Here is a 14,362-nt window from a genome sequence, read left to right as displayed (position 1 = left end):
CCCTTCAATAAAGCCCCTGGCCATTGGGAACCAGAGAAAGCTTCGCTGTAATTCCTTCTTCCGGGGGGATCTTGGGGTACCCCCCCATCCCCCGGTGCTTGCAGAATCCCTGCCTGCCTTGGGGGGGGGGGGGAAGGGTGCGGGGCGGACTACATTTCCCAGGATGCACCGGGAGTTTTGGGAGGGCCCCCTGATTGGCTGCCCCGGCCCCACATCAGCCCTGGAGAATGAATGAAATTGTACCGTGCTCTGCTGAGCCGAGCCGGGAGCCGGGCTGCGGGGATGGCCACGGCCGTCCACAACCCGCTCAAGTCGTGAGTACCCCCCCCGGGCCGGGGCCGGGGTGGGGCCGGGTGAAAGGCAGGAGGATCGGGGAGGGGAGGGCGGGTTGCTATTGTGCCTCTGATGCAAAATCCCCCCCCCCTCAAAAAAAGCCCCAGCCCAGTCCCGCCCGTTCCCTCCCCCCTCCGCTTAAGCCCCCGCCCGCGGGTTTCTCTGGGGATGCTCAGGACGGGGCCATCGCTCGGCAGGTCCCGGCTGCTCCGCGCCGGCGGTTCGGGGCTCGCCCTTGTGCAGGCTCCGCCCGCGCGGCTCCCACTGCTGGAATCCCGGGGCCGGCGCGCGCTGGGGGGGGGTCGGGTTAATGCTAGGGGCTGCACATTCTATTGTGTGGCTGGCGGGACGGGGCGGGGCGGGGGTGTCACCGCTGGAGCCCGGGGGGCTCAGCCAGCGGGGTGGGGGGTGAAGCGAGGGCAGGGGCCGGGCTCGGGGCGGGCGGCTCCCGCGGGGCCCAGGGACATAAAGTTCCTATAGGGCGAGGAGAGAATGGACCGGAGCCAGCCCGCCCCACTCCCGGTCCCGTCTGTGCAGACCCCGCCAGCCAGCCAGCCCCCTATCCCATGTGCCCCTCTAGGCACCCCTAGCCACATCCCGCCAGCCAGCCAGCCCCATCTGTCCATCCCCACGTAGATCCGTCTGTCTGTCCATCCCCAGCCATCTCCATACACAGCCTTTATCTGCCTGCCTGTCTGTCTGTCTGTCTATCCATCCCCAGACAGATCCACCCCCACGCTTCCCCCTCTCTCCATCCCTTCACCCAGCCCGTCCGCCCTCCCTGTACCGACGCACCGTTCTGTCCATTCATCCCCACACACAGCGTCTCTCGGGTTGTCTGGCCCCACACCTCTGCCTTTGTCCCTCCGTCCGCGGAGGAGGGGGGCAAGGGGGTCTGGGCTCGGGCCTGGCGAGCGTGGAGATGGAAGCGGCATGGCCTGGCTGGCAGACAGGTGCCCGTATTCCACCCAGCCGGGGGGGGGAGGGAGGTGGGTCATTGCTTCTATCACAGGGGGAGGCATTTGGGGGCCTGAGGGGCGCAGTCGCAGCCCCCCTGCATAGTCCTGCCAGGGCTGAGCTGGTTCTCTTGTAAGCGCCCAGTGACGTGTTGATGGCAATCGGCTCCTGGGTCGTGGGAAACTGAGGCACAGAATGGGAAAAGGACTGCCAAAAAGATACGTCGCAGAACTGTGGCTAGAACCCAGGAGTCCTGGCGCCCTGCTTGCCCCCCCCCCCCCCGCTCTAACTACTAGACCCACTCCCCTCCCAGAGCTGGCGATAGAACCCAGGAGTCCTGGCTCCCAGCCCCCATCACGGCCCCCCTCCCAGTGCCAGGGGTAGACCGCTGGTTAGCCAGGACTCTTGGCTTCTGTCCCTGGCTGGGGGGAGGAGGAGGGACTAGTGGTTCGAGGGTTGGGCTGGGAGCCAGGACTCCTGGGTTCCATCCCCAGCTGTAACCACTCCCCAGGCGGGTGGTAGCTGGGAGACCCTGCCCCGAACTCCCTCCACCTGCCTTCCCGAGTCCCCTTCTCCCAGCCGGGACCCCGAGGGTTAACTCCTCCGGGCGCGGCGCGAAGGGCAGCGACTCAGGTGCCTCATCAGGCAGGCAGCAGGGCCGCCATTAGCATGTCATTATCCCCTCGCCCCGCCCGGCCGCGCTGCTGCGGGCAGGATCCCGCAGGGTTGAAGGGGTCAAGTCCGCTGGGCCTGGCAGGATGCCGCGTCCGGCTGGGAGGTGCCCAGCGCCCTGCTCCTGGCCGGGGCTTTCCCGGCACCGTCTGAGCTTAGAGGATGGGGAAGATCCCGCCTGAAGAGAAAAAGGCAGGATCATTATCCCCATGTCACAGACGGAAAACTGAGGCCCAGAGACAAAGTGCCCAAGGTCACAGGGGGAGCCCGGACTCCTGGGTTCTGTCCCCAGCGCTGAGAGGCCGGGGGGGGGGGGGGGCCGGGCTTGGAGCCAGGACTCCTGGGTTCCAATCTCAGCTCTGGCCACTTTAGCTCCCCAGTGTCCCGCCCCCATTGATATGCGCCCCTGGAGGTCCCCGGCCGGCGCATCACGGCCTGCCCCCCCCCCCTTTCCCCCCGGGCCCGGCACAGCCAAGCAGTGCTGGAGACTCCAGACGCTACAAAGAGGGGTGGGGGTGGGCGTGGGGGGGGCCGTAGGTCATTCATTTTAATTCAGTGCGGAAAGAGGTTTCCCCCTTTCATGGGTCATGCTTTAATCAGCTGAGCCCCCCTCCCCCCCACTGTAACCTGGCTGCCCCCACCTCTGGCACCATCGCCAAGGAGGACCCCCCCGCCCTGATCCTGGGAGCTGCACTGCAAGGGGAGGTTGATGCAGGGACGGGGGGGCTGGAGGTAGATGGGGGCTTTGACTCCGGTCCCACCCCCCCTTTGCACCTGCCCTGAGCCAGCCCCCTCCCCCACTGACTGACACCTCCCCCAGCCTTCCCCAGGCCTAGCCAATCCGACCCCTCGGGAGGCGGGTCTGGAGCTGTCAAACGCGAGGCATGCTGGGAGCTGTAGTCTCTGCCCCCCTTCCAGCTGTGACCCCCCCCCCCATTGCAACCCCCCCCGCCCCCCCCCCCCCCCCCCGCCCAGCGCTGCTTCGCACAGCCAGGGACTGGCCCTCGGTGCAAGATTGCAACCAAGGTGTGTGTGTGTTGGGGGGGCTGCATCTCCCAGCATGCACCGGGATCCGGGGAGGGGGGGCTGAGATTGGCTCCCCCCCCCGCCCCGGCTGGGGAATGAATGAAACCGGGCCGGAGTCTGGGGCGAGCGGCGACAAAATCCTGCCCTGCGCGGCGTGAATTGGAGTGAAATGGCCACGGCGCTGCAGGAGCCGCTCCAGGGGTGAGTCCCCCCGACTCCCCCCAGTGCGCCCCCCTCCTCCCAGCCATCGCTGCCCCGGCCAGCGGCGTCGGTGCCCGCCCCGGTGCTCAGCCGGGCTGCGGTCTGGGTCCCAGCCCCGCGTCCGTGCGCCCGCCCCTCGCCGGCCTCTGTCCGCCGGGGCATCGCGGGCTGGGTGGCGGGGGGGACCCGGGGAGAGCGCTGATGCTGCTGGAGGGAGGGACAGACGGATGGATGGGCAGCGCCCGGGTCTGTCTGAGTGGCAGGGATGGGCCCTGTGTGGAAGGGCAGCACCTGGGTCTGTCAGGGTGGCACGGACGGGCAGCATGTGGATGGGCAGCGCCCAGGTTGGTCTGGGTGGCACGGACGGGTCGTGTGTGGATGGGTAGGGCCCAGGTCTGTCTGGGTGGCGCGGACGGGTCGTGTGTGGATGGGCAGCGCCCAGGTTGGTCTGGGTGGCGCGGACGGCTTGAGTGCAGATGGGCAGTGGACTGATCTGGCTGGGTGGCAGGGAAGGGACGTGTGTGGATGGACAGTGCCTGGTTCTGTCTGGGTGGCACGGACAGGTCATGTGTGGATGGGCAGGGCCCAGGTCTGTCTGGTTGGCAGGGCCGGGCCGTGTGCAGATGGGTAGTGCCCAGGTCTGTCTGGGCAGCATGGACGGGTCATGTGCGGATGGGCAGCGTCCAGGTCTGTCTGAGGGGCACAGAGGGGTCATGTGTGGATGGGCAGTGCCCGGGTTGGTCTGGGTGGCGCGGACGGGGCGTGTGCAGATGGACAGTGCCCAGGTCTGACTGGTTGGCACGGACGGGCTGTGTGCAGATGGGCAGTGCCTGGTTCAGTCTGGGTAGCAGGGACGGGCCGTGCGTAGGCGCCTCTAGCAATTGGCACATCGTGTGTTGCTCGCCTGGGTCTGTCTCCCCTTTGCCACGTGGTCGCTGAGGGTAACAAGTGACCCTGGGGGCAGCAGATGGGAAAACTCCAGCCAGGAGCCACATGTGGAAGGAAGCCAGGTGCCCCCTGTTCTCCAGCATCTGCGCAACCCGCAGAGCCGTCGTCCACCTCTGGGCTGGGCCCCACACTGCCCCTGTGCCCGGTGTGCGAGTCCCAGGCTGCGCCCCGGAGCGGGTGAGGTTCTGGGTGGGATTCTCCTCCCTGTCCCCAGCAGGGTTTTCACGGGTGGCTCAGTGCGCGTTAGCTGGTGCTGGGAATGGATCCCAGGCCCCTGTGCTCTGGCACTGGATGCCTGTCGTGCCATGCAGCTGTCAGGCGGCTGCTGCATCTGCCCCAGAGCCAGCTGCATTTCCCATTGCCCAGCAGGGCTGGGGACGCTCTGGGCCCCCCCATGGACGGCTGCTCCATCAGACACCAGACCCTGTTGCACCCCTTGTGCTGGCCTGGCAGCGCCCACGCCCTGCCTCTAGCTGCTGTGAGAGGGTGGCTGGGAGCCAGGACTCCTGGGTTCTATCCCAGCTCTGGGAAGGGGGTGGGGGCTAGTGGTTAGCGCAGGGGAGGGCCTGGGATTCAGGACTCCTGGGTTCTGTCTCCTGAACCTTACCTCCCCCGCCCCATGTTCAGCTCTCGTCAGTCCTGGCTCCAACCCCACCTTTCCCCACCTGTGCCCTTGTCTTGGCGACAGGGTTAAGGGGCGCGGCCCAGCCCAGGAGGGGGGGGCAGGAGGGGGCCGGTGTCCCCAGCACAAGCCACATCAGTGCTCAGCGGTCCCCCCCCAGAGAGCCCTGATCCTGGGCCCCACCTGCCAGCTGGCTGGTCTCCCATGGGGCGGGGAGGACACCTCCATACCCACTTCCTCTTTCTCACAGCCCAGACTGGCAGGGCGAGGGTTAATTCCCTGCCACCCCAGCCCCCCCCCAGCTCAGACATTGGGTCGAGGTCCCTCCCCCCCCCCCAAGGAATCCAGCACCCCACTGCAGGAAGGTGATCAATAGGGTGGGGGCCACGGGGCCGGATGTTCCCAGCTGCTCATCTGAGCAGCTCTTCAGGAAGACTAGGTAATAACCAGCTAGCGCAGCCCCCCCACACCCCCAGTTCTGCCAGGGCTCCTCACTCCCAACCTGCAGCCCCCTGCTAGCCCAGCCCTGGACCCCCTGCTCCCCAGCTCTGCTGGTGCCCCTCACTCCCGACCTGCAGCTCCGGGCCAACCCCTGCATGGATCTGCTGCTGCTGTGTGAGCTGGGCCGAGGTGAAAGGTCGGAGGCTGGGGGGGGCCGTGAACTCCTGTGTCCAACCTGGCCACTCAGGGTCCCTTGGTTCTGACCCGCGAGGTCCTTCCCTCCCCATTAGCCAGAACCGGGCTGACTGGGGGCTCTGTCCCCTGGGCAGGGGGCTACCCTTCTCTCTTGGGGGGCGTCCCTCTGTCCTGGTGTGTCTGTGCTCCCAGCCACCAGGAAGGAGCGTGTCTAGCTAGGACCTCTCTCCCCGCCAGGCCCCGGATGCCTGGGTCCCCTTGGAGGGTGGCGGGAACTCTTTAGGACTAGGCAGTAGGGTGTTGTGGGGCAACAGGGCCCTCGGGGGAGGAGCTGGGACTTGGGGGGCGCAGAGGCTCAGGTGTGGGGGCAGTGGCGTTCTGGGCAAAGGCGGAGGTGCAGCCTCGGGGGAGTTAAGAAGGGCCGGGGGTGCTGGGAGGTGGGTGGGGCCGAGCCCCAGCCCCGCTGATCTCCCACCTCCCTGTCTCGCCAGCCTGGGGGAGGAATTCTACCGCGAGGCCATCGAACACTGTCGCAGTTACAATGCGCGGCTCTGCGCCGAGCGCAGCATGCGCCTGCCCTTCCTGGACTCGCAGACCGGCGTGGCCCAAAACAACTGCTACATCTGGATGGAAAAGACCCATCGCGGGCCAGGTGAGCTGGGGGCAGTGGGGAGTCCTGGGGGGTCCCCCAGCTCTGCCAGTGCCCCTCACTCCCAACCTGCAGGCCCCTGCTAGCCCAGCCCCGGGCTCCTGGTGCCCCCCCACTCCTGGGGTCCTGGGGTCCCCCCCCTCCACAGCTCTGCCGGTGCCCCTCACTTCCGACCTGCAGGCCCCTGCTAGCCCAGCCCCAGGCTCCTGGCACTGCTGGTGCCCCCCCAATCCTGGGGTCCCCCCCTCTACAGCTCTGCCGGTGCCCCTCACTCCTGACCCGCGGCCCCTGCTCGTCCACCCTGAGCGCGGCTGGTCCCTCAGTCCCCACGTGCAGCCCTCGCCCCCCCAGTCCTTGGCTAGCAGCCCCTGCGGCCGAGCCGTGGGGTTGTGAACGCTGGGGGGGGAGGGCGGATCTTGTGGCTCATTTCACACCCCCCTCCCCACGCACAGGCCTGGCCCCAGGGCAGATCTACACCTACCCGGCCCGCTGCTGGCGCAAGAAACGGCGACTGAATATCCTGGAGGATCCGCGGCTGAGGCCTTGTGAGTTCAAGATTGGTAAGGAATGGGGGGGGGATGGGTACTGGGGGGCACGTATTTGGGGGGGAAGCTGTGAGGGATCCAGGGGGTGGGGGAGAGTCTCATCCTGGTGCTCTCAGCCCCTCGCTGTTCTGGCTCCCAGAGCACCCCATCCCCACCCAGGGGCTTTGGGGAGACTAGGGGGGCAGGGGAGGCTGGGGGGTTGAGAAGAGGGGGAGGGGTTCGTTGGGGGGATCATGAGGGGGTGGGAGGTTCTGTGGCCCCCCCCATCATTGTATTGCATTGTTCTCAGCTCAGCCCCCCTGCTGGTTTCCATGGTAACACTGAGGTAGCTCTGAGCCCAGATAGCCCGGGGGGGGGGACACCCCCCGAAATAAAGCCCCACATTCCCATTTTGCCCTTGGCTGGAATCCAGGTTCAATGCAGGCCGCGGGTTGTTATTGTAGGGTCTCTCCCGAGCGCCAGGGCCACGGGTTGTTATCGTAGGGTCTCTCCCGAGGGAGGGCAGAGTTGAACTCCTGAAGTGTCTGGGGCGCCATGGAGCCCAGAGGGGGGCTGCATATGCGGGGGGGGGGGGCCTCTCCTTGGCTGGCTCTGATGGGGTGCCACCCCCCCCAGACTGCGAGGCTCCCCTGAAGAAGGAGGCGGGGCTCCCAGAGGGGCCGGTCCTGGAGGCCCTGCTCTGCGCCGAGACTGGGGACAAGAAAACCGAGCTCAAGGAGGAGGAGATGGTGCTGGACTGTCAGGTGAGACCCCCTCGAAAGCCTCCCACCCCCCGAGGGGAGAGACCCCCCACAACCCCCCCTTGGTGGCATGAACTCCACGCACGGCCCCCCGCTCCCTCCCAGGGGATATCCCTGCCCCCACCCTGTCCCCTACTGGGACCCCCCGGGCACACCTGAAATGGGGGGCGTGTCCCTGGCTTGGCAGTGCCGTGGGCGGGAGAGGGGCTCTGGGGGGTCCGTCCCTGGCACTGACCCCTCCCACCGTCTATGGCAGAAGCAGCAGGGGGGCGAGTTCCCCCACGACCTGGAGGGCGACGACTTGGAGGACGACATCCCCCGACGCAAGAACAAGGCCAAGGGCAAGGTGGGGCCGGGGGGAGGAGGGTGATGGGAGGGTGGGGGGAGCTGGGGTAGGGGGCGAAGGGAGGAAGGGGCAGGTGGGTCTATGGAGGGAGAAGGGGGGAGCCCGGCTCCCACCCTTGGGAGGCCCTTGCCCTGGGAGGTTGTGGGGGGCTCGGTGCTGGCCTTAGGACGAAAGTCGGGGGGGGGGGGTGCCGAGCCGGCTGCATCTCACCCCGGTCCCTGGTCCCCCCCAGGCGTACGGGATCGGGGGTATGCGGAAGAGGCAGGACGCCACCTCGCTGGAGGACCGTGACAAGCCTTACGTCTGTGACAGTGAGTGGATGGGGATGGGACCCAGGTGTCCGGGATGGCAAGGCGGGGCGCTCGCCACTAGGGACTGTAGCCCCCAGCTCTTGGGTGGTGGATGGGACCCAGGCGTCCGGGACGGCAAGGCGGGGCGCTCACCACTAGGGGCTGCAGCTCCCAGCCCTTGGGTGATGTATGGGACCCAGGCGTCCGGGACGGCAATGTGGGGCTCCCAGGGCCAGGGGGTGGCTGAGGATGTGCCGGGGGCACTGACCCTACTTTCCCCCCCCCCAGTCTGCGGGAAGCGCTACAAGAACCGGCCCGGGCTGAGCTACCACTACACGCACACACACCTGGCGGAGGAGGAGGGCGAGGAGAACGCGGAGCGCCACGCGCTGCCCCTGCACCGCAAGAACAGCCACAAGCGTGAGCCGGCCGAGGGGAGGCGGGACCTGGGGGGATTCATGGGGGGGGGGGGGCCCTACATGGGGTGTGGAGTGGGGTATGCGCCGTGCACCCCCCCACCTGCCCGTGTTAGACATGGGATCTGGCAGCTGTCGGGGGCGGGGGGCACCTGCCTCCTTTCTGATTGTTCGGGGGGTAATGTGGGGGCCCTGCCCCCCCATTCTACCTGCTGCTCTGTGCCAAGCTGCCCCAAGAGGGCCAGGCCCCATGTACTGGGGCTCGGACCCCCAGGATCCGTTTCATGTCACACACCCCCCCCCCCCCCCCCGGCCCTGGTCCATGGCTGCCCCTGGGTGGGTGGCGCAGAGAGACCTTAGGGCGCCTGGTGGGGGGGGGGGTGCGCAGAAGGCTGGGGCAGGACCCCTGGGTTCCAGCTACAAGTGGCCGGGGGGGAGGGGGGAGCTCTTGCCTGCTCAGAGCCAGGCCTTGGGGCCAGCAATAATGCCTCGTCCGTCTGTCCGTCCGTCACAGCCACAAACACCGGGGAGGGGGAGGAGGCACAGATCTGCTCCGGGTTCTGGGTCTGAACTTAGGCTTCCCAACCCCCAGCTTGCCCAGCCTCCCCTCCCCCCAGCTCTGCCGGGGCCCCTCACTCCCGACCCACAGCTCCGGGCCCCTGGATCAGACTGTTGAATTGCTTTGCACTTGGTGGGCTGGGGGGGGGGGGCGGGGGATGGGAGGGGGCTGGATTTAGGCTCATGCACTTTCTGTTCTTTGCTGTTCCCATCAGAGTTTTACAAAGAATTGAATTGGGTCCCTGAGAACCAGCGGAGACACACAGGTAATGCCCCCCCCCCAGCCTCCGGGCACAGGGGGAGCCAGGACCTCAGAGTGTCCATCACCGGGAACTCAGGCCCACCTCTTGGCCCAGTCCCAGTTAGATGCCTTGAAGGTGACCCACAGGGGAGGAAAGTAACTGGGCCGTTGGGGCCAGCGCTCAGTGCCTGGGGAGAGCAACCCCCGCCCCGAGTCCCTGTCCCACTGCCTGGTGCCCTCCCTGCTCCCTGGTGTGGGGCGGACGCTGTGTGTGGGGCGGGGCTGTGAGTTCAGACACCAAGGGAGCCAAATCACATTTGCTGGCAGAGTTTTGAAGCCTTTGACTTGTGATAACTCTGAGCTTGGTGGCGTTTCAGGGCTAGGGACCATCCAGCCCAACAGCTCTGGTCTGTCCCCAGCTCTTAGCTCTGCCCAGTGCCTGGTATCTGGCTAGAGCCATGCTCCCATATCATACTCCAACACCCAGTGGGAGGAAAATGCTCACTGTTAAAAATTCCTTCCTGGGAGCTGCCTGCATCCAGCGGCTGGGAACCTGGGTCTGGTCCTGGGGCCAAGCAGGGCTCGCGCTGCCAGGCTGGAAAGGGGAGCAAAAGGGAGAGAAATAAACCAAAATCTGATTGCCACTGAAGCCTGGTCCCCTCCCAGGGTGGGTGATTACGTGGTCGGCCTGCAGGGTGCTGGGAATGCAGTGGGCGGGTGGCTGACCTAGGTGAAGGGCCAGGCTGGGAGGGGTGTGGTGTCAGGCTGCCAGGGCACTGTGCTGAGGAAGCTCGCAGCAGCTGATTGTGGGGGCGGGGGTTTGTCTCGGTTGCATAACCCCGGAATGCCACATTAGACCAAGGCCATGCTGGGCACCCCAGAGCCGTGACCCCAGGGCCCCAGGGGGGGGAGGGGGGAGGGGATGACTCTGAGTCCTCACAGGGGGAGGCGCGGTGCGTTGGGGGGTTGCATGGAGCTAAATCTGCTGCACGCCCTTGATTTCAGCCTATTCTTGCTGTTTTACAGCTAAGAAAGCTCCGGACGGCTCGGTCATACCCAACGGTTACTGTGATTTCTGTCTAGGCGGCGCCAAGAAGACGGGCTGCCCCGAGGACCTCATTTCCTGCGCGGACTGCGGCCGCTCCGGTAACGGGGATGGGGAGTTGGGCAGAGCCCATGGAGGAGAGGGGCCCGGGCGGGGAAGGCAACAGAACCCAGCGCAGGTGGCCCTGAACTGGGGGCTGGCTGGCTGGGTGGGGAAGGGCAGGGGTGGGGGCGCCTGCTCCCCCCTGCTGGAGGGGCTGAGCCCCACTCTGGGCGTGTGCGGAGGATGTGGTGCCAGGACCCCCTTGCTCCCCCCCCAGCCCCCCCCCCACCTGAGCAGCTGCTGGGGGAGCAGGTGGTATGGAGGGGGGCACAGCATGTTCTGGGCCATCCCCCTGGTGACTCTATTCCTCTCTGTCGCCCCCTGCAGGTCACCCCTCGTGTTTACAGTTCACAGTGAACATGACAGCGGCCGTGCGCACCTACCGCTGGCAGTGTATCGAGTGCAAATCCTGCAGCCTCTGCGGCACCTCGGAGAACGACGTGAGCTGCCTGGTGCCCGCCTGCCCCTGACCCTCTGCCAGCCCCCGGCCTGGACCCCCTGCATCCCCCAGCCCCAACCTCCCACCCGCCCCCCGCCTGGACCCCCTGCATCCCCCAGCCCCAACCTCCCACCCGCCCCCCGCCTGGACTCCCTGCATCCCCTGGCCCCAACCTCCTACCTGCCCCCCACCTTGACCCCCTGCATCCCCTGATCCCAATGTGAGTTCCCTGCTAGCTCTGAACCCCGCCTCCCCGTCCCTCACTCAGCCCGCTTCAGCCCCTCTACTCAGTCTCCATCTCCTGCCCCTTCCCTCCACCCCTCTGGGGAGCTGACCCCATTCCTGCTCCCTGCTGCCCTCCAGGGGAGGGCTGGGGTCATTGCTACCTACTGACCCATCTTCCCTCCCTCCGGCAGGACCAGCTGCTGTTCTGTGATGACTGTGACCGGGGCTACCACATGTACTGCCTGAGCCCCCCCATGGCAGAGCCCCCCGAAGGTGAGCCCCCCCCCACTTCCCCTCAAGGGTCAGGTTCACGCCCATGGGTCAGATGGGCACCCACAATCCTTTGCAGCAGTTGGGATGCATCCCCATGACGGGTGCAGCCCCCAAAGCTGGGTTGGAGGGATCCCTGGGGCAGGGGGGCCTCAGACCCACCCAGGGAGGGGCTGACAGGTATGGAGGGGGGAGTGCAGTGGGAGGAGGGCAAGGCTGAGGCTCTCCCCCCAGCTGGGAGGGGGGTAAGGGGCTGACACTCTCTCCCTCCCCACCATGCAGGGAGCTGGAGTTGCCACCTGTGCTTGCGGCAGCTGAAGGAGAAGGCCTCAGCCTACATCACGCTCACCTAGAGCCGCCCAGCTGGACCCCCCAGAGACGTCGCCTGGCTCACCCTGTCCCAGAGGGCACGGGAGACCCCCCCCTCGGCCGTGTCAGGCCTGGCACCCAGTGCCCAGCAGGGCTGGCTCCCCCCAACTCCAGGCCCCTCAAACACTGCATGCTCGGGGGGGTGTCCTGGCTCCCCTGGACCCCCTCAGCCAAAATCCTCCTCAAAGCCATAACCTGGAGGGGGGGCAGCTTCCCCAGGGTGGGGTCGGTGCTGGGCCTGGGTGCTCCCTGGGGGCGGGAGGACAGGGCTGCTCCCCCGCAACCCCCTCACACTGGCTGGGAAGGGGGGGCTCCAGGGGAAGGGGGCTTGCATGATGTGAAAATAGAATTGGTTTTTTCTCCTTCCCTTCCCCCTTCTTGTTGACCCCCTCCAAGGATGGGGGGAGGGGCAAAGAACTAACCCCCCTCCCCAGCTGTTTCAGCACATGGCCCTAGTGCGGGTGGGGGGAATTAGAGCATTCCCTGCTGCACCCCCATTCCCCAACCTGGTGCCAGCATGCACCCAGCTGGGGGGTGGGGGGGGGAGTGCCTTCAGCCCACCCCCCACTGCCCCAGCCCAGGGGGGTATTTCTTTTAGTGCAAGAGCGATTGGGGGGGGGAGGGAGAAGTGCCCCTCACTGATGCTGTTTGATGTGGGTGTTTATTTTCTGTTGTTCCTGGTTTAAAAAAAATTGTAAAAAGCCCCAAAGCTGCCAGGGGCAGCGGCAGGTGGGGGGGCGCAGCTGCCTGTGGGCATGTCCCGGCCCCAGTGCTGCCATCTACCCCCCAGCTGCCTCTGCCCCCCCTGTGTTCATGGTGTCGTTCTGTTGCTGCAACGTACTTGGATTGTTCTGTGCATTAAACCCTGGTCTTGGCGTCTTTTCTCCCACCGCTGAGAACCCAGGAGTCCTGTTGGCGCCCATCCCCTCACTGTAGCCTGCACTGCCCCTGGTGCTGGGGGGGCCCCCCCCTCTCCTGCCTGGCCCCCCCATACACCACCTGGGTCCCCTGCGAGTGGCTATCACAGGGACCTGTAATGCAGCTGCATGAGAAGCTGGAGGGAATCTAGTTCCCCCCCCCACAGGACAGGGGTGTGTGCACTGCTGCTGGTGGCCTTGAGCTGTGACCTACTTTTTACCGATTATTGCCCACGCTGCTGGATTAATCTCAGCTTCAGGGTGGGCTAGAGGGGGGCTACAACTGCACCCCCCCCCCCCTTGAGCCGAGCATAATCAGCATGAACCCCCCCACCACCACAGAGGAGACCAGCTGGGATAGAGGCCCTCAGCCATTGCTCCTTGGGAAATGAAGGATGGAACTCTGCCCTGAGGGGGGTGGGCTGGAAGTCTGGACATCTGAGCTGGGGCAGAGAGTGAGGACAAGTGGTTACAGCAGGAGGGCCTGGAGCCCAGGCTGTGGGGGCAGGGGCCTGCTCTGCATATGAGCCAGAGTGGAGAGAGAGAGGCTCTGGGGGCAGGGAACATTGCTCATGGAAGGGATTACGGTAATCCAGACCTGGGTTCTTTATTACATGTATTACGGTAGCACCTAGGGACCCCACTTGAGGGCAGGGGCTCCGCCAGGGGGGTATTTACCCCTCCCCCTTCACTCACTGCAACATGGCCCAGCAACTGTTTTAAATCAGCCCCTGCTCCAAGGTCCCCTCCAGCCTCCGGCCTGGTGAAGACAGAAGAGCCCTGCTCACCAGGCAGCACGGGTGGCAACACCCCGGGGCAGAACCGGGCCCAGACGGTTCAGTCCCTGCAGAACAAGCACTGAGCTTGCGTGGCCGGGGCCTGCGGGCAGCAGCACGATGACTCTGGGCCAGCGCTGAGGGCTCGGGCCAGGGGGCACCGCCGGGGAGTGTCCCGCAAGCAGAGCTAGCTGGGGAGGGAAGGACAGCCAGCATTCGCCCCACTGCTCCGAGCACCCCACCGAGAGGACACAACCCTCTTCTACCTCGAGGGATGAAGGGCAGCATTAGGCCCGGAGCCCTGGCCTGGGGCAGGTCAGAGCAGCACAGAAGGGGCTGAGTGAGGGCGGGGGGCAGGCGGCAACACTGCTGCAAGGCGTGGACTAGGGGGTGAGTGACAGACCAGTCTTTTGGGGGTGGGTGCAGCACCCAAGCTGACCCCCCCCCATATCCACCAGGTGCTACTGCTCAACACACACTAGAGAAGCACTCCTGGAGGATGAAATTAAGAGAGAGACATTTCTATGAAACATTTATTTCCTTGTAACCCCCTCCTTATACATGCCCAGGGGGGGGGGGAATCAAGAGGCCTGAGGGGGAACAAAGTTATTTAAAAGGCTGTTGTTTTTTTCTATCAGCAAATCATGAGAAAAAATTAAATAAGACAGATTTTATCTGCGAAGACCCTTACAAAATAAACAACAATTTACACTGCGTGACGTACGCACCGCACCTATGCCCCCATTATGCAGACGGATGACGGGAGGCAGAGGCGGCCCGTGCTGCATGACACACGGGGGAAGAGGAAGAGAATCAAAGGGAGAAGTTCTCTAAAAATCACAGTGGAAGCTGACACCCAATGACGCCCTGAGGCAGAAGGACCCTGCCCCGCAGTGGGGACAAATGACCATGTCCTTTGCTGGAGCTGGAATGAGGAGCTTTTGGGGGCGGGGTGGGGGGAGAGGACTGTAAATGTTCCCCCCACTGAGCAGATGAGACCCGAGACTGAGGACCCTGCCTACCCCCTCTCTGCACTTTG

At 65.7% G+C, this 14,362-nt stretch overlaps 1 protein-coding gene across 5 annotated transcripts; it reads left to right on the top strand.

Moving 5' to 3' along the window:
- Positions 1-212: 212 nt before the first annotated feature.
- On the top strand, positions 213-12,501 carry DPF1 (double PHD fingers 1). 5 transcript variants are annotated; one of them, XM_067557281.1, is made up of 12 exons: positions 213-314; positions 5,887-6,047; positions 6,497-6,589; positions 7,205-7,332; positions 7,586-7,675; positions 7,908-7,986; positions 8,254-8,385; positions 9,155-9,205; positions 10,207-10,326; positions 10,655-10,767; positions 11,183-11,264; positions 11,544-12,501. In XM_067557281.1, the coding sequence occupies exons 1-12, from the start codon at positions 232-234 to the stop codon at positions 11,612-11,614; spliced, it is 1,203 nt and encodes a 400-aa protein (XP_067413382.1). In that variant the 5' UTR covers positions 213-231; the 3' UTR covers positions 11,615-12,501. The 5 variants fall into 5 exon arrangements, with proteins under 5 accessions (XP_067413382.1, XP_067413384.1, XP_067413381.1 ...); XM_067557283.1 differs by having other exon boundaries at positions 6,497-6,604; positions 10,264-10,326; XM_067557280.1 differs by having other exon boundaries at positions 6,497-6,604.
- The last annotated feature ends 1,861 nt before the right edge of the window (positions 12,502-14,362 follow it).

The sequence above is a fragment of the Emydura macquarii genome, unplaced genomic scaffold (assembly GCF_026122565.2).
Source record: "Emydura macquarii macquarii isolate MOO-44397 ecotype Brisbane River unplaced genomic scaffold, CSIRO-AGI_Emac_v2 contig_1790, whole genome shotgun sequence".
Classification (NCBI taxonomy): Eukaryota; Metazoa; Chordata; order Testudines; family Chelidae; genus Emydura; species Emydura macquarii.
This window is presented reverse-complemented; position numbering and strand designations above follow the sequence as displayed.

Coding starts and splice junctions, on each gene's coding strand:
- DPF1 (XM_067557280.1), top strand. CDS start 232: ATGAAATTGTACCGTGCTCTGCTGAGCCGAGCCGGGAGCCGGGCTGCG. Junction 7,333..7,585: donor AGATGGTGCTGGACTGTCAG/GTGAGACCCCCT, acceptor CGTCTATGGCAG/AAGCAGCAGGGGGGCGAGTT. Junction 7,987..8,253: donor CAAGCCTTACGTCTGTGACA/GTGAGTGGATGG, acceptor CCCCCCCCCCAG/TCTGCGGGAAGCGCTACAAG.